This window comes from Ophidiomyces ophidiicola, assembly GCF_022830035.1.
Source record: "Ophidiomyces ophidiicola strain CBS 122913 chromosome Unknown scaffold_1, whole genome shotgun sequence".
NCBI classification, from domain to species: domain Eukaryota; kingdom Fungi; phylum Ascomycota; class Eurotiomycetes; order Onygenales; family Onygenaceae; genus Ophidiomyces; species Ophidiomyces ophidiicola.
Window position 1 is genome coordinate 1,126,268 of NW_026054641.1, and position 25,913 is coordinate 1,152,180.

A 25,913-nucleotide genomic window follows, 5' to 3' on the forward strand; every position below is an offset into this window, starting at 1 on the left:
CCATATGTTCATTCAGCAGGACTTTACCTCTGTGCTTCATTCCGTGCCTTGATTGCTATAGCATATTAGCATTTGTCTCTTTTTAGACTCCGTTCATTCCCGCTGCTGCCCTTTCTCGATACTTCACTTTTGCTACACGCATTAGGTACATACATACAGACGGAGTACATACATTCACATAGCTGCAAGAAAATTCGACATTTTCTTTTCAAGACTTTTTTGAGTTCTTCTATCACTATCTTTAAAACTCAACGACTCGCCTCTACCATCTCGAACATCAGCGGTCGGTGGGTTTACCTACCTAGAGCAGATAGCGTTACACATAGCTCGGACTACGCGACCACCTCCGCTCATTACGGGCAGATGCTATTTATGGTGACTGGCTCGTCCCTACGTCGACATGATTTTGGCTCTGCTGATAACATCACACTGGTGGTTATCGTCCGCTGAGTCAGCGTCGCTATCTGGGTTATCTTAGCGTGGAAGCTAAAGACAAACAAGGCTCGCGCTAACCCAAACCCTATCGCGCCCGCGTGATAACAACGCCGTTACATAAGCCCCCAGTCAACACCCCGGCTGTGCTTCGTGTCGTCTTGTTCTTCCCCCATCACTGTCCCCTCACTGATTGCGTCCGTTCGTCTTTGTCGCTGTTAGAAGCGCCTGTATCCTACTAGCACGCGACTTTCCAGCTCTGTTTTTTGGTTTTTGGGCTTTGTTGTGTGGTCATTTGCTGAACGCAGCCTCGGGCAGTCAGTTCGCGTCATAGTGAACACGTCAGACCCTCCACAATAACGGCCCCTCTGCATACGGCGGGCACACAGCATAGTCGAAGCCTCTGGGAGCGTTTAATAACGTAGCATTTTGATATTCGTGGGCTCGCGTGCCGAAGTCTGAAACCTCCGTCGACACCTTAACTTTCGGCCATCCTACTGTCGCCTGACTCCTACATCACCCGCCGAGCTGTTCGAAACCGTCGTTTATACCCTTCCTATTGAACGTGGGTTTGGTTTTCAGCATTTTATTACGTTTAACTTCCAGTTCTATCATATTCCTCTATCCCAAGGACTGTGACGTTGAACTGCAGACTTGACGGGGAGTACCAAATAATGTCGTCATCATGGGCCCTGTACCCATCGTTATATGCCCTTCCTGAGCACTGCGAACCTTCGTCACCATTTTTAGCCGCGATTTCGTCTCTTTTTCACACATGCCTACCTACACCTCTTGGACTACTCTCGACAACGCTTGGGACTCTGAGTATCGTGTCATGGCTATTCGCCCAAGTACCCCAGATATACAAAAACTATACAATTCAGTCGACGGCAGGGTTATCTGCTTGGTTTCTCGTCGAATGGTGTTTAGGTGACTCTGGCAACTTGATAGGGTCAATATTAACTCGCCAGGCAGGATGGCAGATAACCATCGCAGCATACTATGTGCTGGTGGACGTTGTCCTTGTTTTCCAGTATTACTGGTATACCTACTTAAAAGAATGGCAGTTTCCAAGATTTGCTCATGTCCGATCTCTCGACCTTGATAGAGATGAAGCATCATGGGATGCCATACTGCCTTGCGACGCCGATGCTTGCGGGCGAAATGACACTATTGATCCTGCTGCACCACTTGAGACAAAAACCTCCCCAGCGCCAACTGGTGATCACTCAAATAGATTTCGGACCAATTCACTTGCATCCCCGGATGAGAAACGCAACCAGCCCTCCCGAACCATTCAGCGCAGCGTCGCCGGTGCTGCCGGTGCACTACCACTTACATCTCCCCGCGCTGTCGTTATGGTTACATTACTCTGCGCAGTTCTTTCTAACGCAGCCACCCTTCCCGCTACACAACCACCACCAACCAATCCATATCCATCTCCTCATGACTCCGATGCCAGAATTCTGGCTGGGCGCATTGCCTCTTGGACTTGTACTGTTATGTACCTCGCATCTCGTCTTCCCCAAATTTTGAAGAACCATCGCCGAAAAAGTACCGCGGGCCTATCACCGCTTCTCTTCTTCGCTGCATTTTGTGGAAACTGTTTCTATTCTTCGTCCTTGCTGACAAACCCGAACGCCTGGAATGATTATCCCGCCTATGGTGGTGGTGGATGGGTCGGCGCCGACGGCAATGACCGCTGGGAGTGGATTACACGGGCCGTCCCTTTTTTCCTCGGTGCTGCGGGCGTTTTACTACTTGACGCCACTGTGGGTATCCAATTTATGATGTATGCAGAGCAACATGACGAACTAGTGGTCAAGGTCCGCGAGCATGGGAAAAATAAGTGGAGAAAGGTGACAGGCTGGATGAGGGGCTGGGTTCCTTCGAGTCCGGAAACCGACAACGCAGCTGTCGCAGCTGTGGTAAGAGCAGAGAACCAGGCGTTATTGGCTGCATATCAAAGGGATAGATATGGTGCTGTTTAAGTCTCTTTTTGCATCTCCCTTACCCATCGAACATTTGGAATTGTTTGGTTTGCTATATAACCTTGAGCATTAGACTATGAGAGTGTTCTCGGCTGTGGCTGACGAGACTCAAGTCTCGAGAATCAAGGTCTAAGAATCGAGGTCTTTTCATGATCTGGTTCTCTGCCACTCTCGCTGCCCTTCTAACTTCCTTGTTTTGACCCATTTGGGCCTCCTTGAGGCCTCCCTTTGTGACGATATCCACGTTTTGACTTCTATTCTTGACGATACATAGCGTTGTTGATGCATCTACTCTGTACAGCCATTTTTCTTTTTGGCTATTACATGTCTTGTGAGATCCTTATCTTCAGGCTTCACTTGACAGCTTGATTTCCTACTGTGAGAATTTTTTCGGGTTCCCTCATCATATTTCTTAAGTCATATACTAGCACTGGATTTGTTTTGGTTAGCTAAGATCCAAGGAATGGATTGTGAGCATAATAGCGCTGGAAACAATCATCCTCCTGTTGACATATAGACGAACTGCTTCTATGAACCAATCAGACACTTGACTTGCGTATCTCCTTAAGCATACATAGGTGCTCATTCTACAGTATCGAATTTCCTTTTTGAGCACCTAGCATTGCATATCTATCATCGCTGCATTCCCCGTGCTTCAGTGCCCCTTATCACCATCAGTATCCGGTCCCTAAGTCTCTTCTTTAAGATAAGTATGGGGTAGTTTATCAATGAACCAACAGTGGAGGTGGAACGTCCTAATGGTCCACTTCTGGCTATGACGACTCTTTGGCTGACCGACTACTGATTTCATCCTCAAATCGATATTCAGCCTTCATGTAGGATTAGACGGCGAAAAATACTACTTACGCGCCGACCAAAAAACCTTCGAAAGTTGACTCTAGTTTAACATTGCCCCTCAGTGGTAACTGACATCACAGCGCAGGTGCAAATAGCGAATCGGATATACTGGGTTTAGAACTAGGCGCCCTCAGATATCAATCTGATTCGCAAGGGATACTGATCCCTGCATGTTCTACGGCGCGATAGCGCTGGCCATGCAGTGCACAATATAAATACGAAATGTGTCCCAATTATGGGCGAAAATTTCCTCCGAAATCAATCTGTCGTGAGCATATCCAAGCCTTTTTGAGTGCTGTTTATCTATGAATCGACACTGAGAAGTACATAGTCACTGACTAGTCTAGCTACCAGTAAGCCTACAACCTACTGGTCTCAGATCGCCAATTATCTCGAGTGCTAAGAGTTCCCTAGTCTGCATCAAACAGAACCAACGCCTTTGTCGCGTTCACGATTGTAACTAGAGTGGACATGTTTGGGCTCTCCTCCAAATCAGAGACCAATGCACCCGATACTTCTCCCAATCCATCTCCTCAAGCGTCATTTGAGGTTGAAAAAAACGGGCTATATATGTTACTATGGAACACAGGCGTTTCTAATAAGTACCACTGGGGTCTATTTGTTGCGTTAGATCAGGAAAGCGGCATCGTTTTCCATCAGACCTTGCTTGGGCTGAAATGGAAATACACTGCCGAACCCAGAAACGTTTCAAATTCGCGTAGCCTGCTTGTTGCGCTGAAACTCGGAGTTGTCGAAGGTGTTGACGATCAGTGGATGGCTGCGATCAAGGATATTATCCGCCAGACCGAAGTCACTGGGGAGTTTACTTGCCGCACCTGGGCTCTGGCCGCACTTTACAACCTTGCTGATGGGGGCTTCATTGGGCTGTTGCCTCAGTGGGATGACATTCAAAAAATCGAACAAGAAGCGAAAGACATAGCACAATACTGCTATTATGGAAGAGTCAAGGTTGTTAGAAAGAGTGACTTAAGCAAGCCCTAAAGCTCAGGCAGTAGTAAATACGTCCTCTTGTTGCTTGAGGCCCCTGCCCTGCCGCCTTCTTGGGTGTGTAACTAGTGGATAGGTAGCAACCATCATCTCATGTGAAGCCAGCAGGTGGAAGTCGTTTCGGATCAATAAACTTCCGGTCTCTCTCAGAGCTGTCCACCTGTAGCTCCGCTCCAACTCCTGTAGTGAACCAACATGCATATAAAAGAAGTTTGAATAAGCTCTATATGCCCGGAGGGCTCAAGGAATTACGCTTCCGAATTTTTCTGGCGACAAAGATATGCAATCTACGCTTGATAGCGATGAACTTTATCGGTTGGCAAGAGACACTATCGAATCTGCTCAGCTCTCAGCGATAGAGCATCTCCAATTAGGACTTCTCCTGATAAACGCCATTTCAAAAGATGATACTGCGCGACTCATCTTAAACGCCTCCCAGAAACCCGGGGAGAGTATTGAAGATAGCCTTAGGTCCATTAATCGATCTTTCAAATCTTTAGCCCAAAGATGTAATGCCAGCTGCACTGTATCATGCCACCGAACAATATCTAATTCTACCAATAGTCTTGCCAAATGACCTCGTGATATCTCCAGAGGTGCATTCTGCTCTTCGCAAAAGGGACAATTCCCGATGTTGTGTATCGGGCTCGGAAAATTGCCTCCAAGCAACCTACATTGTTCCGCCCTCAATCCTAGATGATCCAGATTTGCTCCCTGGAGTATGTTCTTTTTATTCTTTGACTTGGCAATTTATGTGCTAAAAAAAATCAGGGAGAATTGCGACCCTATCTTGAGGCAGTTATATCCCCTGAAACGTCCAGAAACCTCTTCTCTTTTATAGAATGCCGTAGCCAGGAAAACCAACTAAAAAATCTATGGCTTATGTCTCAGCCTATAAGTTCAGCTTTTCAAGATGGGCGCATCAGCGTGTCTAAAATATGCACCTCATCCAAGATCTACGTTCGTTCCGCTCTGATTATATTCTCCTATGGCTTCTAACCTGATTCGTGCAGTGGAACATCCGAAAACACTTTTATGAGGACTCTGACATTCCTGGGTTGCTGGACGATCAATTTTATACCGAGCCATCATCACCAGACGAGACGGGTTTGCCATTGCCGGAAGCTTTTTTACTCGACATTCAAAAAACATTCTCGTCTATAAGATACCTTCAATTGCTTGAAGGTGAAATCCAGCAAGGTTGGCCAGAGTCACAAAAAAGTTAGTCTTTTAACACTTTTTGCATACCAATTACCAAGTCATTGATTCATTAGCAGGTAAACAATGGCTTCAAAAAGCTATATTTTTTACCCTGCGAGGGTGTCTAAGTATTCTCCCTGTATTCTTGAAATCTGCAGCCTACAATTATTATATAAAAGCAATGGGTTATGTATCCCACTCTTCCGTCTCGTTGGTCACATATCTTCCGCTCGGCCTCTGCTTAAAATTCGGTAAACGTGTTTCCAGAAACGAAGCCAATACCCTTCGGCTCATTGAGAAGCACACGAAAATTCCAGCTCCCAAATTCCTTGATTTTGTTCAAGAAAAAAATGGAGTAGGATTTCTCTTGATGACTACAGTCCCAGGCATCCCAGCCGAGAAAGTAATATTTCGAATGACATATGAAGAACGGGAACAGCTTGCAAGGGACGTTGGAAAATGTGTCTCTCAATACCGTCGTATCAAGAACTGCAACAAAAACCTTATATGCGACACCTTGGGTGGCCCAGTTACAGATCATAGGACGGATGATGTCCCATCTGGGCCCTATATGTCAAAGGCTGCTTTTTTAAACCAGCTCACTGAAGGACTTGACGAGCTCAGGAAAAAGCCGCCGCTTTCTTTGCTCTATGATAAGGAGCATGAGATTTGTTTCACACACTCTGACTTACACCTTTCAAACCTTCTTCTTGAGAATGGCAAGCTCTCAGGTATTGTTGACTGGGAAAACGCAGGCTTTAAACCTGAGTACTGGGACTACACAAAGGTCGTGTGGGGCTTTATGAGCAACGAGAGATTTGCTCGTCAAATGCGCCTCGCATTTGACAAGAACTATGAAGATGAATTGGAGGCAGAGAGGTTGCTCTGGAGGTTAAAACCTGTGTATTAATATGCTTTTAATTGCACGAATAGAATATGGGGAGGAATTTTGATCCTACTATATAATAGTGGAGGTAGTTTAGACGCCTCGGGCATTAAAAAGAAACCATTAACTGCTAGCCACCTTCATCGAGCCTTTCGGCATAAATAGCAGCACCCCCAGTGTACAGGGATCTGCCTCACCTTCCGACAACCATCACGCTTATGTCCTTTTCTTAAGCAAGAATGAAACCCACCAGGTTCAAAATGCCCGCATTCACAATGACGAATGACCTGATGACACATCCTATCCTGTGCACAGTGTTGCAAGAAATGAGTTGATTTCGCTTCTGCAATATCCGGTGTGGTTGTTGCTTCTACTATAATAAGAAGTAGTCTTGATATTGTATTGACAAAGCCCCACTTTAAGGAGTGAGGCTGTTGTATAGCTGCTTTCGATCTTGCAGTGACGAGGAAGACGAGAGTGATATATCGCCGAATAAAGATAATACCAGCGTGTATATATGTGGACAAGCTCGATGGGGACGGCCCTTCTGTCGCCTATCTCTAGGCTAGAACTTGTGTCGTGTGACGTATTCCGAGCTGTAGAGGGTTCCCCCTTTCCCCCCTTGTATAGCTATTCGTCGTTCTGTGATCCGTGCAAAAAAGTGGTATCCTTGGTGCTATCCTGTTTGGTAAGCCCAGAGACTCAGGGGAGCAACATGAGGCAGAGGTGGGAATAGGTATCATACCCAAAAGCAAAAGCAACACTACAGAGTATCGTGGCTGGAATATATAAATCTAAACTCCAAGCTTCTCCCTAGAGTGATGTGTTGTCCCTGAAAGGCAATTTCAACACGTAAAGCCGCTGCGCATTCCAGTATTGCTGTAAGTTAGGAAAGGAGCGATATATTCGAGATTATACCATGTGCCAGGGGGTAGGAGTGTAAGAGGAGGCCATATACCTAAGGAAGTACAATAGCAAATATTACATAGAACAAATATCACAGGGACAGAAAGACTGCGCAATCACGGAAACTCTGTATAAACCAGTTATCAGTGAAGATGATAATGAAATGAAGGGAGAAAAAAGTACAGAATAGTATCCTTCGCAGGGCGCTTATTTATACCTCAAATACAAGGCATAAACTCTCCGCGGAGCACTCAAGCACAGAGAGGGCCAGTCCATCGGCTGTGCCCATATAGCGTGTCACAAAGGGGGTATAATGAAAAGAACAGTTCATCATGCAGAAAACACAAGACAAGCAGCAGTGTTCCGGTAGATGACAAGGGCAGACACCAACTTTTCCATGATGTGCATGTCGTGTACTGGACACCGGCGCGTAAACAACCCACAGTAGGTTAGAAGCTCATAGCAAATCTCAACAGAACTTGCATTTCTGCACTTTTTTCATGGTCGGTTGGGATAAGTGGCAACACATTGTGCTCAGCTTGTTGTATGGAACCGCACAGCTGCATTATGCAGCATGTGTCTTTCCTTGGTCTGTTAGTCCTCGGCACGCAATCTGGGCTTGATAACACTAGGCGAGAGCCCCGCTAGACGGAAAACCGTTGGAGGTTGAAAACAGGGAGAATCCATCACAAGTATAGGTATGTATTATCATTCTTATGACAGTTCGGCATTTAGCTATCGACATTGCTGTTAAGACAAAATATGGGGCTAATCCAGAAATCGGAAACAAGAAAGAGTAATAAGTTGTCCATTAGAATACGCATTAGGGTAATTTTCATTCTCTCGTGAATGTACAAAAGTTCGAGGTAAAAGAAAAAGAGGGTTGGAGGGACATGTGCGACATGGCGGAATTCTGACAACTAGGTCTGAGGAAACAAGGTCAGTTGCATCAACTTGCATGCAACCGAGGTTCTGCCAGAAGGACTCTTAGTCTCTTGTAAGAAGGCAGTCGAGCTGCTGCCACACATTGGTCTCGGAAGCGGCAACCCGTCCAAAATTTCCCTGAGGCAAAAATGAAGAACACTCAGCATCAGCCGAATACCGGAACACTTCCTGTGCTGGTAGGACCATGAAAAAAAAGGATTACAAGACATAATAATTGACTCCACCGTACACACTCTTCCCCATCAACGCCGACAAAGCGAGAAAGACGCCGCAAATGCCTGACGATTAAATTGGCTCTCCCCAATCGAGGGCCGGAAGGCGACAAAGGGTCCAACGTGCAAGCCGGAAAGGAAGAAAGCAAAGTCGTTTAGGGTATCACAACTGCCAGCACTGCCACACCCTCGGTCTCGGGACGCACAGCTGACTCAAAATGCACTAGGTCTATCTTAATGGTCGTTTAACATCTTGCACTCCGCGGCGAACAACGTCCTCGTACCGCCATCTTGGGGGAGTTATTTGACCGGTAGTGGCCTGTTTGCGGTACCAATCATTCTCCATTTCTGGGCTAACTCCATCCGGCGGTGGAAGTGCGCCTCCCGCAACACCACTGGAAAACTTCAGTTGCAACACATTGCCGATCTCATCACAAGCTGACAACAACCGATCCAAATCCTCTTTAGTATGTGCCGCAGACACACAGAATCGAGCCCGAGATGAAACCAGTGGGGTAGCAGGGTAGCCGACGACAACAACCGAAATCTTCCGTCGAAGCATTTCGTGTGAAAAGGCTGGCATTTTTGCAGGATGGAATAGGAGCAAAGGAATAATAGGAGAGTCATCGTTTCCATACACAATGAAGCCAAGGCGTTTCAGCCCTAGGCGTAAGTATCGCGAATTGAACGCCAGACGTTGTAATCGTTCCTCGCCCTGGCCAGGAACAAGCTCGCCTGAAATTATGCGGAGTGAAGTTGAAATTTGAGCGAGGATGGGAGGCGTAGGCGCTTCTCCGAAAAACACGGCCGCATTGGATGCGCGTAGCCGATCGATGATAATTTTGTCTGCAGCGATATAGCCTCCGTTGGCACCAAATGACTTGGTCAATGTGCCCATTAGAATATCAACTTCGCTTGTATCAATTCCAAAATAGTCACATATCCCTCGGCCGCGGGGGCCGATCGCACCGATCGAATGAGCCTCATCAATGAAAAGGTGAAACTTGTACTTCTTTTTCAGGGCAAGGATCCCAGGAAGATTGCACATTGACCCTTCCATCGAGTAAAGACCCTCCACAACAACCAGGACCTTTTTCCAGGGACGATGAGTACGCGGCTGACCTTGGGAGATAACCTCTCGTAGCTTCTTCTCAAGTGCATGAACGTCGTTATGCTTAAACATCTCGATAGAAGCGCCGGACAAACGTGCCCCAAAGCGGATGGAGGCATGATTCAGCTCGTCAGAAATAATCAAACATCCCTTAGATACTAAGCAAGGAAAAATTCCTGCGTTGGTACCGAATCCCATTGAAAATACCATTGAGGCCTCCTTGCCAACAAACTTTGCGACCGAATCCTCAACTTCGACATGGAGATCCTGCGTTCCAGCGTCTACTCGGGTCGAAACGGAGCTGATTCCGTACTTTTTAATAGTCTGCTCAACTGCATCTGCGCATGGACCTTCAGACTGGGCAAATCCGAGATAATTATAGGAACTCATGTTCAAAGTATCGGTAGTGGTACCCGTAAAACGAAAATGGCCATTGAAATCGTCACTAACACGGTCGATTAGAGTTATATATCTCCCTGGAACACCCGTGGTGGGACGCTCAAAGCAGTCGTTGATTCGTAATTTCAGGCGTCGAACGTAAAAGCTATCAAAATCGCTATATAACGCACCAAAGCCGTTTTGCGGTTTTAGATGACGGTAGTGCCTTTCTTTGAAGCGTTTCCCGAAAAAATCTCGAATATGGCCACAAGCAATCAAGAGAAGGTAGCTAATATAGGTCGTAAAGAGGTAAAAATACGGTGGTTCGTCCATCACCGGATCAGGGAACGGGCCACCCTGATGGCGGGAGGTGTAGCGATGGCTGGGATGACCGAGGGGGCCGAACTGGGCATGTTGTTTTGCGAGACGACGGGCCTCCTGCGGGGAAGGGGGTTGAAAGAGAGTTGTTGTCGTCGGATCATCCACGCTGGTGGCTTCTATTGTAGGGAGCGACATTGAGGACAAAGGAGTGTTTGCTGCAGAATGGTCCAAACCACCAGACAGAAGCTGATTCGAGGACGTCTCCTGTTTGGGCTTGGGTGAGCTTAGGAACAGCTGACTGAATCGATTGCGATTCGGATTTGTAGGCCTTGAGGAGTTAGGGGAGTTGCTGGCGATGTTGCTCGTAGGTTGACGAGGCATCGCAGGCGGCCACACCCAGGAACAACGGCTCTTGGGTTCAACAGCAATTCAGGGTGTGGGTATCCAGCTAATCGGCTGGAGCCCGTCTGCTGAAGAGGCTGAAGGGCCTAACCCTCAGCAACTCGGCCGGATGCGCAGGAGGCAGCCTCGATGGAGCTGCGGCGATTTGGCTGCAAAACGAGGAAAAAGTTTTTTTCAAGTCAGTTTTCTGATACCATGGTAAGAGCAGAAAAAAATTGCTGAAGAGGGATATACTTTTAGAACCCGCGACGGACGGGAGGGAAAAACAGGAGAGCTCGCGTGGGAATTCAAGCTCTGGCACGGGCGGATGAGTCTGCCCGAAAAGAAACCTTGCTGCAGGTAGGGATCCGGTGCATCCGAGAAAGTGGGCACCAGAACAAGAGTTGAGGTCGAGGGCAGTCGTGGCGATAATCACAACATCGGCTGAATTGGATATTGAAGGTAATTGAGGAGCTCGAGGGAGCGGTGAGAGTTGTCGAGAAGATCTTTTGAACGGATTCGACGTCTGTCGGCGATGATGCGGATAGTAATTTCGAGGCAGGTGGTCACGGCGTGTCACAACCATACAAATGGTATGCGTACTGGACGAACGAGGTAAAATCGGCAGGCCTTAGTCTGTATTGCGAAATTTAACGCGTATTGAATCAGACGAAACGGGTTGGCCACCCATTCTTACTAGCTGCACATCATCCGACCCACAATTCAGGGGCAATTACGCGCTGCTTTTGTGTTCGTGTTTCGTTTGTACAGGGATTGTACGGTAACGGCGTACGGCTCGTGACGGTAAAGGTTCTCCAGCCCGAACACGTGATTCCCAACAGTTTCTCGGCAAGACAATATTCCGCGCCGTGCTGAATGGGGTAATACGCCGAAGCCGCGATGACATAATCCGGCCGGGCCCCGACGACGTCTGATTGGCCCGCGGCGGTCGGGAATTTCGCATCGGACGTTGAGCGACGGGGATGTCGGTAGAGAGCAGCAGGCAAAAAAGCGCGGCGAGCAGCCGCAGCCTTCCCCATCTGCATTTCTATTGACGGCGACACGACAGACACCATCCCGAGCAATCATGCCCTTCATCGCCCAGACAAGCAGCGCCGCCAACGGTGCAGACGAAGCACGGGAGCTATGGCGCCCCTCCAACCCTCAGAACACGAGGATTTTCGACTTCATAACGAAGGTAGCGACCAAACACGCTCTGCCCATTGATTCGTATCAGGATCTGTGGCAGTGGAGTGTCGAGGAGCCGGCGAAATTTTGGGAGGAAGTGTGGGCTTACACCGGCGTCAAGGCGCATGCGACCTACGAGTCGGTATGCATGAGCAAAAATAAAAATACCCAGCAGATACGAAACATCTGGCGCTGATCGCGTTCTAGGTTTGCGATCTTGATGCCCCCATGTTCCCGAAGCGACCGTTCTTTGACGGAAGCTTGCTCAACTTCGCCGAAAACCTCCTCTTCCCCGCCAGTAATCCCCACGAACACTCCGTTGCTGTCATCACCGCCACCGAATGCACGCGGGAACATATATCATGGAAGGACCTCCGCGAGAGAGTGCGCCAGTGCACTGTCGCCATGCGAGATGCCGGCGTTGCAAAGGGTGACCGCGTTGCAGGCTTCGTCGGCAATCATGCAAATACTCTGATCGCCATGCTGGCCACCACTGCTGTTGGCGCCCTGTGGAGTGGCGTTTCTACAGACACCGGTGTGCACGCCGTTCTCGAGCGATTACGGCAGATCGAGCCGAAGCTGCTTTTTGCCGATAATGCTGCATTTTACAATGGTCGGGTACACAACACGCATGCTAAGGTGGCTGAGGTAGCCGCCAGCCTACCTTGTCTGCAGTTGGTAGTGGTCTTTGACGCAGTTAGAGATCACGCATTTGACGCCCAGTCGATCCGGCCACCCAATGGTACCTGTGTGTCTTTTGCAAACTTTATCGCCCCCGCCGTTCAATCGACTGTCCCGCTGCAGTTTGAATACCTGCCCCCAGACCATCCAGTCTATATTCTCTACTCCTCCGGAACAACTGGGGCGCCAAAGCCTATTGTTCATGGTGCACTGGGAACCTTGATTCAACATAAAAAGGAGCACGTCCTCCATTGTGATATTGGCCTCGGGGATCGTTTGTTCTATTTCACAACCACCACATGGATGATGTGGCATTGGCTAGTCTCTGCGTTAGCTAGCGGTGCCAGCGTAGTTCTATATGATGGCTCACCGTTCCGGCCGTTAGACCCAGAGAATGCTAAGGGTGATATGGCCATGGCCCGTCTTATCGACGAGTTACACATTACACATTTCGGAACGTCAGCGAAGTACTTATCCGTGCTAGAGCAAGCTTCTCTGAACCCAAGAAATCATCCATATAGGCCTGTGACACTGCGGACACTCAAGGCTATCTTCAGCACTGGCTCTCCACTTGCGCCGTCCACGTTTGACTATGTCTACTCATCCATCCATGAGGACATCCTCCTCGGATCAATAACAGGGGGAACTGATATCATTTCCTTATTTGGAGCATGCTGCCCCATTCTACCTGTTCACCGTGGTGAAATCCAGTGTCGAGGACTTGGCATGGCCGTATCTGTCTTTGATCATGCTGCTCAAGATATCACGAACACAGACGACGCTGGAGACCTTGTGTGTACGAAGTCATTTCCTGCGCAGCCGGTCATGTTCTGGCCGCCCGGGCCTGTCGGGGCAGAGAAATACCGCGCCAGCTATTTTGAGACCTATGGCGACCGCATCTGGCACCACGGAGATTTCATCAAAATCAACCCAACCACTGGGGGACTGGTCATGCTTGGCAGAAGTGACGGCGTACTCAAGCCTGCGGGAGTGAGATTCGGCAGCGCCGAGATATATAATGTGATCTTGAAACACTTTGCGGATATCATCGAGGATTCTCTTTGCATCGGACGGCGAAGGAACGGCATTGAGACCGATGAGACTGTAGTGCTGTTTGTAAAACTCAACAGCACATCGTGTCCTCCATCCGGCATGTCAACCCCGACAGGTACTGTGAGGGAACCAGACGCTCTACCAGAAGGCTTGGCTGCTAGCATCCAAGCTGTTATTCGCAAGGAGCTGAGTCCCCGCCATGTTCCTGCGATCATTGACTCCTGTCCAGAGATCCCAGTAACTTCGAATGGCAAGAAGATTGAGAATGCAGTCAAACAGATTCTTTGCGGGTTGAATATCAAGACTGGCGCAAGCGTTGCAAACGCTGCATGCCTGGAGTGGTATCGAAAATGGGCGGCCGAACATTAAGGTGATTGTTATTTTATTGATAATTTGATTTTTTTTTCTCTTGAAGCATATATAAGTTTTAGACTAGATTTGTATATAATTACTGAGTTCTGTAATGGCTGAAATCCTTATCTCCGTACGGAGTAACTATGTGGCTATGTAACTATTCCCAGCTCGCCGATAGTTACGCACGCTAGGCAGAGTCTAAATGTTGCATCACCAATCCGGCCTGCATCTTTTTTTCTCTCTGGCCAGGACAGGTAAAACGGCTCAATAACACCGGAAAATAGCCACAATGCGTCGCTTTGCATTAAAACCAGGCTCACTTCAGTCGTTAACACGCGCCCACTCTATACCAAAATCTACCCTGCCTTGGACTAAACGCTTCGCCCAAGTCAACGCTGCAAACTCGGCAAAGGTTTGAAAGCCCCAATATCAACGCCACTTTCATTGTCGCATGGACTTATAGCTCTTGGCTTATCTAGGATCCCGTCGAGCTTGATCGAGTTACTCAGCTTCCAAATGGCCTCCGCGTCGCAACCGAATCCCTTCCCGGCCCCTTTGCCGGCGTAGGTGTCTACGTCGACGCCGGCTCCCGCTACGAGAATGATAGCCTGCGCGGTGTCAGCCATATAATAGACCGACTTGCTTTCAAATCAACCAAGCATCGAGATGGAGACCAGATGCTTGAGACTCTCGAATCTCTCGGCGGAAACATCCAGTGTGCGTCGTCCCGCGAATCGCTCATGTATCAATCTGCCAGTTTCAATTCAGCAGTGCCTACGACGCTTGGATTGCTTGCGGAGACGATTCGCGAGCCTCTGATTACGGATGAGGAAGTGCGGATGCAACTGGATGTAGCTGAGTATGAGATTCGAGAGCTGTGGGCGAAGCCAGAGATGATTTTGCCAGAGCTAGTGAATATGGCAGCGTATAAGGATAACACGCTAGGTAATCCGCTGCTATGTCCAAAAGAAAGACTGAACGAAATCAACCGGACCACGGTTGAGAAGTACCGAGATATATTTTATCGACCGGAGAGAATTGTCGTAGCCTTCGCTGGCGTGCAGCATGAGGAGGCGGTCAAGTTGACTGAAAAGTTTTTCGGAGATATGGAGAAGCGAGATGACCTACCAACATTAGAAGGTGATGAAAAGGTGCCTACATTCCCAGCATTTTCGCCCTCGTCGACTACACCAACCGAATCATCTGTATCATCGCCACCGCCAAGCCCATCTTCACCCGCCTCGTCGACATCCTCGAGCGTTTTCTCACGGATACCCTTCTTCAAAAATCTTTCCACTTCTGCAGCACATGGTGCTTCCGTCTCGCCTTTATCTTCAGACCTTTTACTGCCCTCCACCTTAAACCTCACTCAGCCATCACATTATACTGGTGGTTTCCTCTCCCTACCACCAATTCCACCTCCAGCTAATCCTGCCCTCCCCCGTCTCAGCCATGTGCACCTCGCCTTCGAAGCGCTGCCAATCTCTTCACCCGATATTTATGCCCTGGCGACACTCCAAACCCTCCTGGGAGGCGGCGGCTCCTTTTCTGCAGGCGGTCCCGGAAAGGGAATGTACTCACGCCTATATACTAATGTCTTGAACCAATTCGGCTGGGTAGAAAGTTGCATGGCATTCAACCTTAGCTATACCGACAGCGGGCTATTTGGAATCGCCGCGTCTTGCAGCCCAACCCACATTAAAAGTATGATCGACGTCATGTGCCGTGAGTTACAGGCGCTCACCTTAGAAGGCGGACACTCAGCGCTCCAGCCTACCGAGGTCAATCGCGCGAAGAATCAGCTACGATCTTCGTTGCTGATGAATCTTGAGTCGCGCATGGTTGAGCTGGAGGACTTGGGCAGACAAGTGCAAGTCCACGGGCGCAAAATCGGCGTCATGGAGATGTGCAGACAGATCGAAGCCGTGACCGTGGCAGATCTGCGCCGCGTGGCGAAGGATGTGTTTTTTGGAAGAGTGAGGAACCCGGGCAATGGGACCGGACGCCCCACAGTGGTCATGCAAGAGGGTGAAATGGAGGGTGTGAGATTAAACCCATCTAGTTGGGAGGAAGTCCAGCAGAGGATTTCCAGATGGCACTTGGGCAGAAATTGAGGAACTCTCGATGTGTGAAGGTGCGTTTATTAGTATTTCTCGCCTGCGGCGTCTGAAAGAGGCGTGGACATTTGCATTAGGATTACTGTGTATACCACTTTTTTTTTGTTTTTATTTATTTTTATAAACAAGGCGTAAGGCCTGCTAAATGGCGTCGTTTTCTTTCCACCATCTAAAACAAATATTTAAATAATCATGTGTATGTATGCATCGTGACAAGCAATTAAAGGCAAGAATATATTCCGAACCCATTGCAAATATCAAATAGAATGAATCGCCGTTGCCAACAAGCCCCAGTATACCCAACCCTCGAGAATCCATATTAAAATCCGAAAAACCTATTTCCCCGCCCTTTTTGTAACCCCCCGTTTTAATGTTCCATTCCATAACCATGCTAACCATTGTATGAAATAATTCCAGCCCAGTGAACTGCTGAGGTATCAGGTCAGTCGATTTCTGGAACACCTACCCTAGCGTTCAGAAATATTGACAGATCATCTAACTCATGCGATGCGAACCAATGCTCCAATTCATCATAGAGCATCCAGGTGACATCCCATCCGAATTTCTCGATTGTGTGTGCCGCCGATTCACCCAAGCGCGGGGCAACTTTCTCGTCCAATGCGCCGTGAGCAAGCCATACTGGCGTGAATAAGCAGCCAGGTGGTGAGGCATTTGGTGAGAGTGGCTCAATATTGAGCACTTCTTGGCGACAGAAATTCATTGCAACTGTACCAAGTGCTATATGTTTGTCGGCATTCCTAATTAGAACACCGTCCGAGTCGTAGTTGTTGTTGGATTCAACTTTGCACTCAAATTGAGATGAATGTTCTTCGGCAAGAGCAGCCATTTCTTTATTAAAAGGTAACCACCCGCTTATTCCCACAAAACCGCCCAAGGAGCCACTGCCATTGTCATCATAGCTCAGCAGAATATGTAATGCTTGGGCGGCACCTTGACTATGCCCTCCAATGACGACGTTTTTGGGTCCCACCAAAGCAGCCTCCTTGTCGATTAGTCGATGCACAAATTGAGCGCTTTCTCTAAGTCCTTGATGCTGGATATCTTTTCGTTCGCGGTCCGTACCAAGGTTAACAAGGTCGAACCATTGTGGTGTGGGCATGCGGTGGTAGTGGGAGGACCGTCGAAGCTTGGCGGTAGGAAAAATAAATTTCGTAGTAGGGAATCGTTGAGGGAGGGTATCGCCAGAGAGGAGTTTGGTGGTGATGAGTTCAACGCCAAAGTCACGGCCGTCCCCGCCGCGACCGTGGAGGAGGATCATGGTGTGGGTGTGGTTGCGGCGCGGAGGAATGATGAAGGGGTCGAGGAAGCCACGGTTGTTGGGAGGAGGTATAGGTATGTCGGGAACGTAGTCTTCTGCCATGATGGATGCGTTCTGCCCTGGCAGGAAAGGGCTGAGAATACTAGATCCCTTTGCAAAAAGAGTGAGCAGATCCAGTGCTTCACCAGAGTCAGTCACGTTAATCTGAGATTTAGACGTAACCTGGCGGGACGACAGTCCTCCCCGTTCAGCTCGTTCGGCGTATCGTGTCACATAAGACCAAGTAACGGTCCGGCATGCGCATGATTAGGGAACGGCTGTTAAGTCGGCGATGTTCCTGCAAACCCTGCTGAGTCTTGACGGAGAGCAGCCTTTGCGGTGGAAGACACCTTGCAGGGCGCCGGGATAACAGCTTCTGTCAGGCGCGGGCCGTTTCGAGGGCGAATAGCGGATCAAATGCGCACAATGGGGCAGTCAGCACAGCATTGTTCTGCAACAGTGATCCCATGGCGCAGGAAGAGACAGAGGCGGGTTGTTTGGGGCATCAAAGAAGGTTGCCTGAAAAGTCAAATGCAAGGCCGAGACCGACTCCCTGGCCGAAACACTCGCCGAAGCACAGGCATGGGCTGGGGGCCAGAGTGCCATCGCCCACCCATACGGAGTACAGACAATCACGGCGCCGCCTGGCAGATGTCCAGCAGAGCAAGCATGTCCTTTTCTTCTATTCAGACGTCTCGATCGCGAGCGAATCAAGTGTCGTGGGCCGGCGCCGCTTTAGCCGCAGCCTGCATGCAGGTGTTGCTGACTCAGCACCGCTAAACAAGCGGCCGAAAAAGTTGGACTTCGTGCTTCCTTCACTCATCGAAGCAACGGAGCACACGCCCATTGTGTATATCAATCAAATCCATCGAAGCCGCCAAATACCGCCGCAATGGTTAAGCTTACCGAGGTCGAAGACGAGCACTTCAAGGAGAAGCCTACCACGAGCAAGGACGATGCTCTTCTGGTCAGCGACGAGGAGGATGACGACTTCACAGACACAGGTACAGTTTTCCCTTTGTAGCTGATTGATTGTTTCAGTGGTCTTCTAACATGTAACTGCAGAATCCGAGATCTCGTCCGACTCCTACTCCATCCTCGAAGAAGAAACCCTGCTCGAACGCCTCGCTGCTCTTCAAGACATCATCTCCCCATCCTCCCGCCGCAAGATCTCCAACGTTTTCTCCTCCATGACCTCATTTACCAAATCAACTTTCTCCTTCGGTGGAAAGACCTTATGGGTCGTGAGCACCAGCGCGTTCTTGCTCGGCGTGCCGTGGGCATTGGCCTTGGCCGAGGAGCAACAGTATGTGCAGATGGAGAGGGAGCAGGGGATGATCAAGGGTGCCAACGAAGTGAGCTGCGACTCGCCATTGTCACTTGATATTTCATGAAGCTAATATGGGTGACTTCCTAGATGTTGACGCCCGGTGCTACGAGTGCCTTAACCCAACAGCCCGCGCAGCCGACGTTGTAAGAAACAAAGAAACAACTTCTTTGAAATCGGAATGGGAGCTTTCGGTCGTGCGCTATGATACTCGAAAAAACATACATTAACGGCTCCATGCATATGATGTACGATCGAGTAGCAGGAGAACTTGATCAGCCTGGATCGAATCGGCTTGGCGGCCTACGTCGCGGTACCCAGTGTCGTGCCGCCAATTTCTATAGTTTTATCAGGCTGTGTGGGCATTTACTAGGGCGCATTGGATTTTGCGGCATCTCCGATACACCTCACGTTACTCTAATGTTCCCTCTTTTTTTCTCCAATCCCTCTTGAACCCTTGTAGTTTACCAATTGGCGTCTCATTTCTCATATTATATTGACATGGAAATACGGTATGTGTATATCTGAATGGAAATCTGGTGGAATGCATATCAGTCTCGGAAGTTTGGTAATTCCTGAAACGCCTGCCTCCCCCATACCAAATACCGCGAAGGAATAAATAGATATCCTAGAGAGTAAATGCTAAAAATATGCCATTATGATGAAGAAGAGAAAGAAGAATGGACAACACCACTTGATTAAAACGGATAACGAATCGTTCTCCATCTCCATGAAACTCTCACCATCTTCCAGCGCCCTAAAGAACATTTGTCAGTAGCCCGCGCGAGTATAATGGCCGCGAAGGAAACATACTGGGCCATGCTCCCTTGCAGTTTTTGCATTCAAGTTAAAATCCTTCCACAACCGATCAGTCTCCCCCGTTTGACGCATCGAGTCCACCACCTGGTTCGCATACTTGGTTCGCTTCTTGACACTCCAATGCTCTCGTTCCAAAACACTCTCATCGGAGAATAGCTCTTTCCGCTCGAGATAGTCAATAACCCATTCATTCAGATGGAATCGCCAGTGGATCAGGGTGTGAGCCATGGTGGCTTTGGATTTGCAGAAACTGCCTAGGAAGAAATGAGTGGATTCATCAGGAATAGTGCGGCCGTCTCGGTCGATATTATTCTTGTTTTCTGGTTGGCTATTATCACTATCGTTGCCATCATTGCTGGTACTTGTGTCATCTTCATCGAATAGTGGTTCGAGTGTCTTAAGTGAATACGGGCGTCCGGTAAAGCGAATATCGTACGAGGCAGGGTGTTTAGACCGATTACAGGCATCGCAGTAGTCCATAGACGGATCTGAGAACGGCAGAACCTCAATCCCGGGTCGCGCTTCAAGCGCGTGTTTGAAACCGCCAACCCAAACTGATGAGACTAGCTGGGATCCAGCCACTCCCAAAACCTCATCCTGAACTTTGCTGAAAGCCACCTTATACACTTCATCGTCGCGTGGAAACGCCGGATTTAGTTTGTTATGCACCATCCATTCCACCACGTCTCGGAAGTGGTCTTTTAGCCGCTTATATCGGTGGCGGGAGAATTCGAAGGGCAAATCCACGACCTCGGATGGCACACCGATCTCGGCGTCCTCATCTTGTAAAACAAAGTCATCTTCATATTTATCTAAATCTTCTGGGGGCGGAGGCTCTTCGTCGCTATCGCCAGGTAAATCCTCGTCCGAAGTATATGTTGCGCAGTCTGACGCTTGGTCTTCATTTTCTTCATTGCTTAGGCTGTCGCCGCCATGTTCTAAGGAATTCTGCGATTCGTTAGTAGGTCTAGTGGTAGGCGGTTTCTCGCCTGCTCGACGAAGACGTAGCGCTTCCAATTGTTCTTTGCGTTTCAATGTCGCAGCTGAGTGAACCACGCTACCTCTTGTTCTTTCCTTAGTCACAGCTAGAAGTATAATACGGTTAGTAGAATTGTGCTGTGTGATGAGACATGCTACCTACCGGAGTCGCGTAAGTCTTCTAGATCTTCCTCTAGGTCGCGCAAGGTCTGCTCAGATTCACCTTGGGCGCGCACCTGGACACTTGCAACTCTGTTTCGCCTCCTACGCTTTGCAGGAGATGAGATAATGGCTTCGGAGCTGGAACTCTGACTCTCGTTATTGTCACGTAGTTCAACGAGGAGTCTTTTGCCAGTTCGGCGGCGAGTAGAGCCAAGGCCCCGAATGTCGTCCTCGTCGTCGTCTTCGTCCACACTCTCATCGCCATCTTCATTTTCGGCCTTTGCTTTCATTGCCAACGGTTCGTGAATCAAAACACGCGGCACAATTTGGGTTCTACGGCCCGGAGTACAGATAGCGTCTTCGTCGTCATCAGATGACGATGACTTGTCCGCTTTTTGCAACGGCGCAGGGCTGCCTGGCGGAACATCGCGTTTGGCGAGAGGTCTCCGCGAAAATGGAGAGCTACCAGCGGGCGCACATCGAACAGCAGCAAAGTGGTCAGTAGCAGCGCTATCAGAGCTATGGTCGAAACGAGGCGAGGAGGATGGGATTGGGGTCAAGTCCAGACGAGTTTGCCTCTTCACCCTGGGTCTCGCTGCGATGCGGGACATTCTCGGAGAACCCTAGCTTGCATGCATCGAAGCCAATGTTAATGCCAGCCTCAAGGCTGTCTGTTGAGCAGCGGTGTGGCAACGGAGCTCCAGCCGCTCCTTCGACAAAGCTCAATTCAGGCTCAGGCAATCAACGGCCGTATGTTTGTTTGGTTTGCCTCGTCGCGGCGCGTCGCCGAGGTGCGGGCACGTGACAGCACATGGGAAGCTGCCATATCGGGCCTAGCGTGGGGTGCATGTGAGGATTGCAGGATCGAGCCGCATCGACATCGCCAGCGAAGCGAGCGCCGGGATATCGCGACAGCCCATATTTATAGGCGCATAGGTCGCAATGGCCGCGCCCTGTGCAAAAGCCACAGCGCTGCTGGCCCTGCTGGCCACCATCCCCGTTGCCGTGACAGCTCACTCCCAAGGCGCGCGATGGCTTCGGCACCCCCGGTCGTCAGTGGCGCCGCTGGTCCAGAACCTGGCTGGCGAGCCAACCTTGGGGATGCGTGTCGCCGGCCAAGCCCAAAGCCAATATTCGGCCGTGGCGGTGCGCGTCCTGCAGCTCCATTGCCCAGTGGGCGGGTGCATGACGTAGCCACCGCAGAGCTCTGTGTGCCCGCCATGCGTTGCGCGCGCCGCATCACCGGCGCATGCTAGCCAGCTAGCACATGATAGTGCGCCCGTGGCGAACTGCTAGTTTCATCTGAGCCCTGCCGGTCGCCAGGCAACGTAACAACCAAGGCGGCTAGAGTGGGACACGAAGCTGTTTTGCAAATACTTGGTCAAAACCCACCCATGGGCCAGCGCAACCCTGCTGCCCTGCTGCCAGGCGCTGGCTCCCTCTCCCTTCTGCCTTAATTTTGCTGGCAAATCGCGGCAGCTCCATGACGTCAGCCCCGGCCGGTGCTTCTTAAGCCGGGTCGTGCTTCCCTCCTCTTGTTGTTCTTCCCAGTTCTGCGCCCATTGGCCCTGATACCCGCAACCTCCCTCACTCACCCTCACCCTAACCACACCTAATGCTAGGACGGCGAATATTGTGACACCTATCGTTACCTTGTATCTACGCTATATTTTGAACTTATCCGTTGTCTTTTTCTTGTTATTGGGCGCAATTGATTCGCAATGACCAAGTCAAACGTCAACAGACCCATGAACGCCGAGTTCAGGGAGAAAGTGAGCTCGCTCAATTGCCACCTACCCGCATCTCGCTGACCATCCTACTAGGATATCAATAAAAAATTGCAGTTATACGGCATATACTCGGCGTTTAAAAATGGAAAAGTGCCATCGGTATGGCGCTCAATGCTCCGTCCCAGTTGTGGTCCCAATTAACTTACAGTGCCCATAGAACAAACAAATCGACATTGCCTTGAATAGTGCTTTGGAATCCAAAGCCCTTGCGACGCCGTCAGACAAGCTTTCGGAAGAGGGCCGTGTCATCGTACGTGATATTCGCGATGTTATCACGCATACGCGAAATCTTGCTCTGGTCAAGAACGAAGGCAATCTCCTGCAGGAGTTTATCTGGGATGCCGAACGCTTCAAACGCCCCGAAATCGCGACTCCAGAGAAGCCGTTCGACAAAGAGGGTGCCAAACAACATGGCCAGCAGGTCACTGAAGGTTTAAAGACACTAGGAACACTCTTGGTTACTAATGGCGAATTCAGGAAACTCTGTAAGCATTAGCCGTGCCTAATGAACTAAATATGACCTAACAAGCTCGCACAGTGAACGACGCTACCCTGCTGATCCGTGATATGGCCAGCGACTCTGCACAGAAGGCTGCCAATTTCATCAGACCACCTGCGGATCAGCTTTCCCAGATTGACCAGCCTGCAGCAGAAAATGTGTGGCATGAAAGACCTGATATGTCCAAAGACGGCCTGAAAGCCCGTTGGAAGCAAAGAACTCAAAAAGACAAGGAGAGCGGAGGTGTCGAACCTCAAAACGGTGCCGCCAACGGTGACATGACAGCAGAAGTAAAAGAAGAAGCCAACAAGCGCCGCCGTGAAATGACTGAAAAGACTAAGGAATTCCTCGCCACGAAAATGCCGCAAGAACGCCGAGAACAGACCGTTTGGCGCATGAAGAAAATGATTGTGGAGATTCAGGGCCATTCGGACTGTACGTTCTTATTGTATAGTCCATTTGCAATACGTCTCTAACAATTTCAATTTACAGATCAACAAGCTATTGAAACGCTTCTCAGTCTCGCTGAGACCTACACTGGTCACACCAAGGATCTATCCAAACAAGGATTAGGCAACTTGAAGGGCGCTAGGAACGAGTCGTCCGATCTCAAGAGATTAGAGGCTAACTTGAAGGTACGTTGTGGACCTGCTGACGGCATTGGAAATACATGTAGCTAATCAGATCATAGGTTCTAATTGAGCGTTTTGCCAACAGCACGTCCCTCGATGACTTGTTTGATTCTATCAACAAGTTTTATCGAAATGCTGAAAAGGATCCACGACTACGAGAATGGTTCCAGGCTGTCAATTTCTTCATTCGGTATGTGTAAAAAAGCCGCGAGATTGTTTGATCACACAGTTAACCACATACCTAGCCGTTGTCTGCAAGAGCAAGGCTTTGTGTTGCAGGAAGCATCCAATGAGGAATGGAGAAGATTGTATGATGAAGGGCAATACCTTTTCCGGGACCGCTATCGTGACGACAGCAATCGCCTTGTCGGCGAGGTAAAATTCATGGGTGAACAATTCGACCAAGACCCCCTCAACAAGCAGTTTTCCACCTCTATGCAAAAGTTGTTCACCGATCTGGGTACCGACAGAGAAGGAAAAGTTGTTTTTAAGAAGAATCTCTTGAATGATTTTGCAACTGTTGTGGTGCCGGGTTTCTTTGAAAACCTCCACTACATTCCAATTCCTCGCATCGAAGTGTCTGACCCAATGATTGATGTGGTAAGTTAGCATGCTGAATATTTGATCTTATGGGAGCGCTGGCCTAACCATACGCCCCAGATTGTTGAAAACCTTGCCATCGAGAGCGACAACCTAATGCCGAATATTGTCGAGTTTGGCAGTGACAATTACTGGCGCTGGGGACGCAAGAAGTTTACTAATAAGCACGACAATAAGATGCTGATCTCTGCCACTGGAATTCAAGCTGATTTGAGGGGTATGCTTTTTTTTTTCTTTCACTTGGGATTATTTGCGCCTGCTGACTCGCGAGCAGATGTTAGCTACTATATCAAAAAGAAGCAGGGATTTCCCAAGATTTCTGACACAGGTGTGATGGACATTTATCTCGGTGGCGAAGGATTTAGCTGTAAGATCATCGGATCGACATGTCAACCCAATGACAAACAACATTTCTTTAAGGCCGATAAAGTCCAGGTCGCTATCAAGAACCTTGACATCCGACTCAAGCAGTCGAAGCACAAGTTGTTGTTTAGTATCTTCAGGCCCCTACTGTTTTCGTTGGTTCGCCCAGCGATTCAAAAGGCGTTGGAGAAGCAGATCCGCGACTCGTTTACGAAGGCGGACGCATTTGCCTACGATATTCACAAGGAAGCTAACCGCACGAGGGAAGCGGCTCGTGCTGACCCTGAAGATAAGAGCAGCATGTACTCGCATTACATTGAGGCAGGCAAAAAGAAGATGGCAGAGAAGAAAGAGGTAGCTGAAAAACAAGCCCAGGCCAAGTCAAAGCGAGACACGAAGGTCAACATGGCCGTTACCCAACATGATTCCATATTCCAGGCGGTCAAACTCCCAGGAGGCATTTCTTCCAAGGCCACGGAATACAAAGAGTTGGCTGCCAAGGGTGATCGCTGGGAATCTCCTGTTTTCGGAATCGGCAAGGCCTCTCAGACAAGCAATCTACCGAAATTGGCCCCTATTACCCGAAAACCCCATCAAATTGTCGTCAAGCCCCGTGAGCAGGAGACAGCGGATCGTGCTACTGCCCAACGCGTTGCCCCTGCTCAATATGGTGAACCACGCGCTGCTCCCATGCCTATTACTCAAGGAGAGCCTATTGGCTTCGCCAGCCAGCCCCCGACCACCTACCCACCAGGACCAGTATCGTATCCTGGACAGGCTGCCCCTGTTGGTGTTACAACTGGTGCTACAGTGATTGATGATGCTGCTCGCGGCGCTTACTCGGCCGGGGCGCAAGGCGCCGCAGCGGCCACCGGCGCTGCAGGAACCGCTGGAACCACTTTTTCAAACGGACTCCAGACCATTCCTGGTACCAAAGCTCCAGTCCTGTAGAATTTTTGTTCAACAAGAACTCGACGTTAAACTGATATACCCTCTCTTGCGACGTTTCATTTGTCACATGTTTCTTTTATGATACCAATCAATAGTTGGGAAATGTATTCTTATGGTGGCTTGCCTTTGTTTGTTTGTGCTCGAAATATAATATATGCAGTGGCAACAGCAGGACGCCACTTAACTAAGAGGAAAGCGGTAGTGTATTTCTACTGTCGTTGCAGTCTGTCGACTTTTTTCGGGTTGCGAAGAATTACTTTATGTAATAACAGTTTAGTTAATGTAGTTAATCCCACACTCTATCATTATGTACCATGCTCCGCTCTTCATTTCTAAAGTTTGATTGCACCCTATCTTTCTCAAAATAAATACTCGCAATGACGGCTTGGTGATGGCATCAACGGGGTTTCTATCGGGCATTTCCTAGCTATCACGTGCTTTCTAGCCGAGCT

At 49.2% G+C, this 25,913-nt stretch overlaps 10 protein-coding genes across 10 annotated transcripts; 7 read left to right on the forward strand and 3 right to left on the reverse strand.

Moving 5' to 3' along the window:
• Positions 1-1,106: 1,106 nt before the first annotated feature.
• LOZ57_000391 (uncharacterized protein) lies at positions 1,107-2,423 on the forward strand (the record flags this gene model as incomplete). The annotated part of the gene is made up of 1 exon (XM_049249495.1): positions 1,107-2,423. One exon carries the CDS (start codon positions 1,107-1,109, stop codon positions 2,421-2,423), a length of 1,317 nt encoding a protein of 438 aa, XP_049111689.1.
• Positions 2,424-3,516: 1,093 nt separating this feature from the next.
• LOZ57_000392 (uncharacterized protein) lies at positions 3,517-4,283 on the forward strand (the record flags this gene model as incomplete). The annotated part of the gene is made up of 3 exons (XM_049249496.1): positions 3,517-3,549; positions 3,629-3,634; positions 3,696-4,283. The coding sequence occupies 3 exons, from the start codon at positions 3,517-3,519 to the stop codon at positions 4,281-4,283; spliced, it is 627 nt and encodes a 208-aa protein (XP_049111690.1).
• A 286-nt stretch (positions 4,284-4,569) lies between these two features.
• Positions 4,570-6,399, forward strand: LOZ57_000393 (uncharacterized protein; the record flags this gene model as incomplete). Its single annotated transcript, XM_049249497.1, has 5 exons — positions 4,570-4,798; positions 4,854-5,008; positions 5,061-5,249; positions 5,303-5,510; positions 5,567-6,399. The coding sequence occupies 5 exons, from the start codon at positions 4,570-4,572 to the stop codon at positions 6,397-6,399; spliced, it is 1,614 nt and encodes a 537-aa protein (XP_049111691.1).
• Positions 6,400-8,667: 2,268 nt separating this feature from the next.
• On the reverse strand, positions 8,668-10,629 carry LCB2 (serine palmitoyltransferase component; the record flags this gene model as incomplete). The annotated part of the gene is made up of 1 exon (XM_049249498.1): positions 8,668-10,629. One exon carries the CDS (start codon positions 10,627-10,629, stop codon positions 8,668-8,670), a length of 1,962 nt encoding a protein of 653 aa, XP_049111692.1.
• Positions 10,630-11,716: 1,087 nt separating this feature from the next.
• On the forward strand, positions 11,717-13,920 carry LOZ57_000395 (uncharacterized protein; the record flags this gene model as incomplete). Its single annotated transcript, XM_049249499.1, has 2 exons — positions 11,717-11,959; positions 12,025-13,920. The coding sequence occupies 2 exons, from the start codon at positions 11,717-11,719 to the stop codon at positions 13,918-13,920; spliced, it is 2,139 nt and encodes a 712-aa protein (XP_049111693.1).
• A 274-nt stretch (positions 13,921-14,194) lies between these two features.
• Positions 14,195-16,019, forward strand: MAS2 (Mitochondrial-processing peptidase subunit alpha; the record flags this gene model as incomplete). The annotated part of the gene is made up of 2 exons (XM_049249500.1): positions 14,195-14,317; positions 14,385-16,019. The coding sequence occupies 2 exons, from the start codon at positions 14,195-14,197 to the stop codon at positions 16,017-16,019; spliced, it is 1,758 nt and encodes a 585-aa protein (XP_049111694.1).
• A 445-nt stretch (positions 16,020-16,464) lies between these two features.
• On the reverse strand, positions 16,465-17,403 carry LOZ57_000397 (uncharacterized protein; the record flags this gene model as incomplete). Its single annotated transcript, XM_049249501.1, has 1 exon — positions 16,465-17,403. One exon carries the CDS (start codon positions 17,401-17,403, stop codon positions 16,465-16,467), a length of 939 nt encoding a protein of 312 aa, XP_049111695.1.
• Positions 17,404-18,232: 829 nt separating this feature from the next.
• tom22 (mitochondrial import receptor subunit Tom22) lies at positions 18,233-18,817 on the forward strand (the record flags this gene model as incomplete). Its single annotated transcript, XM_049249502.1, has 3 exons — positions 18,233-18,344; positions 18,406-18,695; positions 18,758-18,817. 3 exons carry the CDS (start codon positions 18,233-18,235, stop codon positions 18,815-18,817), a joined length of 462 nt encoding a protein of 153 aa, XP_049111696.1.
• A 621-nt stretch (positions 18,818-19,438) lies between these two features.
• LOZ57_000399 (uncharacterized protein) lies at positions 19,439-21,237 on the reverse strand (the record flags this gene model as incomplete). Its single annotated transcript, XM_049249503.1, has 2 exons — positions 19,439-20,571; positions 20,628-21,237. The coding sequence occupies 2 exons, from the start codon at positions 21,235-21,237 to the stop codon at positions 19,439-19,441; spliced, it is 1,743 nt and encodes a 580-aa protein (XP_049111697.1).
• Positions 21,238-22,347: 1,110 nt separating this feature from the next.
• Positions 22,348-25,461, forward strand: LOZ57_000400 (uncharacterized protein; the record flags this gene model as incomplete). The annotated part of the gene is made up of 9 exons (XM_049249504.1): positions 22,348-22,398; positions 22,450-22,515; positions 22,574-22,901; positions 22,955-23,350; positions 23,408-23,550; positions 23,607-23,737; positions 23,793-24,147; positions 24,208-24,364; positions 24,422-25,461. 9 exons carry the CDS (start codon positions 22,348-22,350, stop codon positions 25,459-25,461), a joined length of 2,667 nt encoding a protein of 888 aa, XP_049111698.1.
• Between the last annotated feature and the right edge of the window lie 452 nt (positions 25,462-25,913).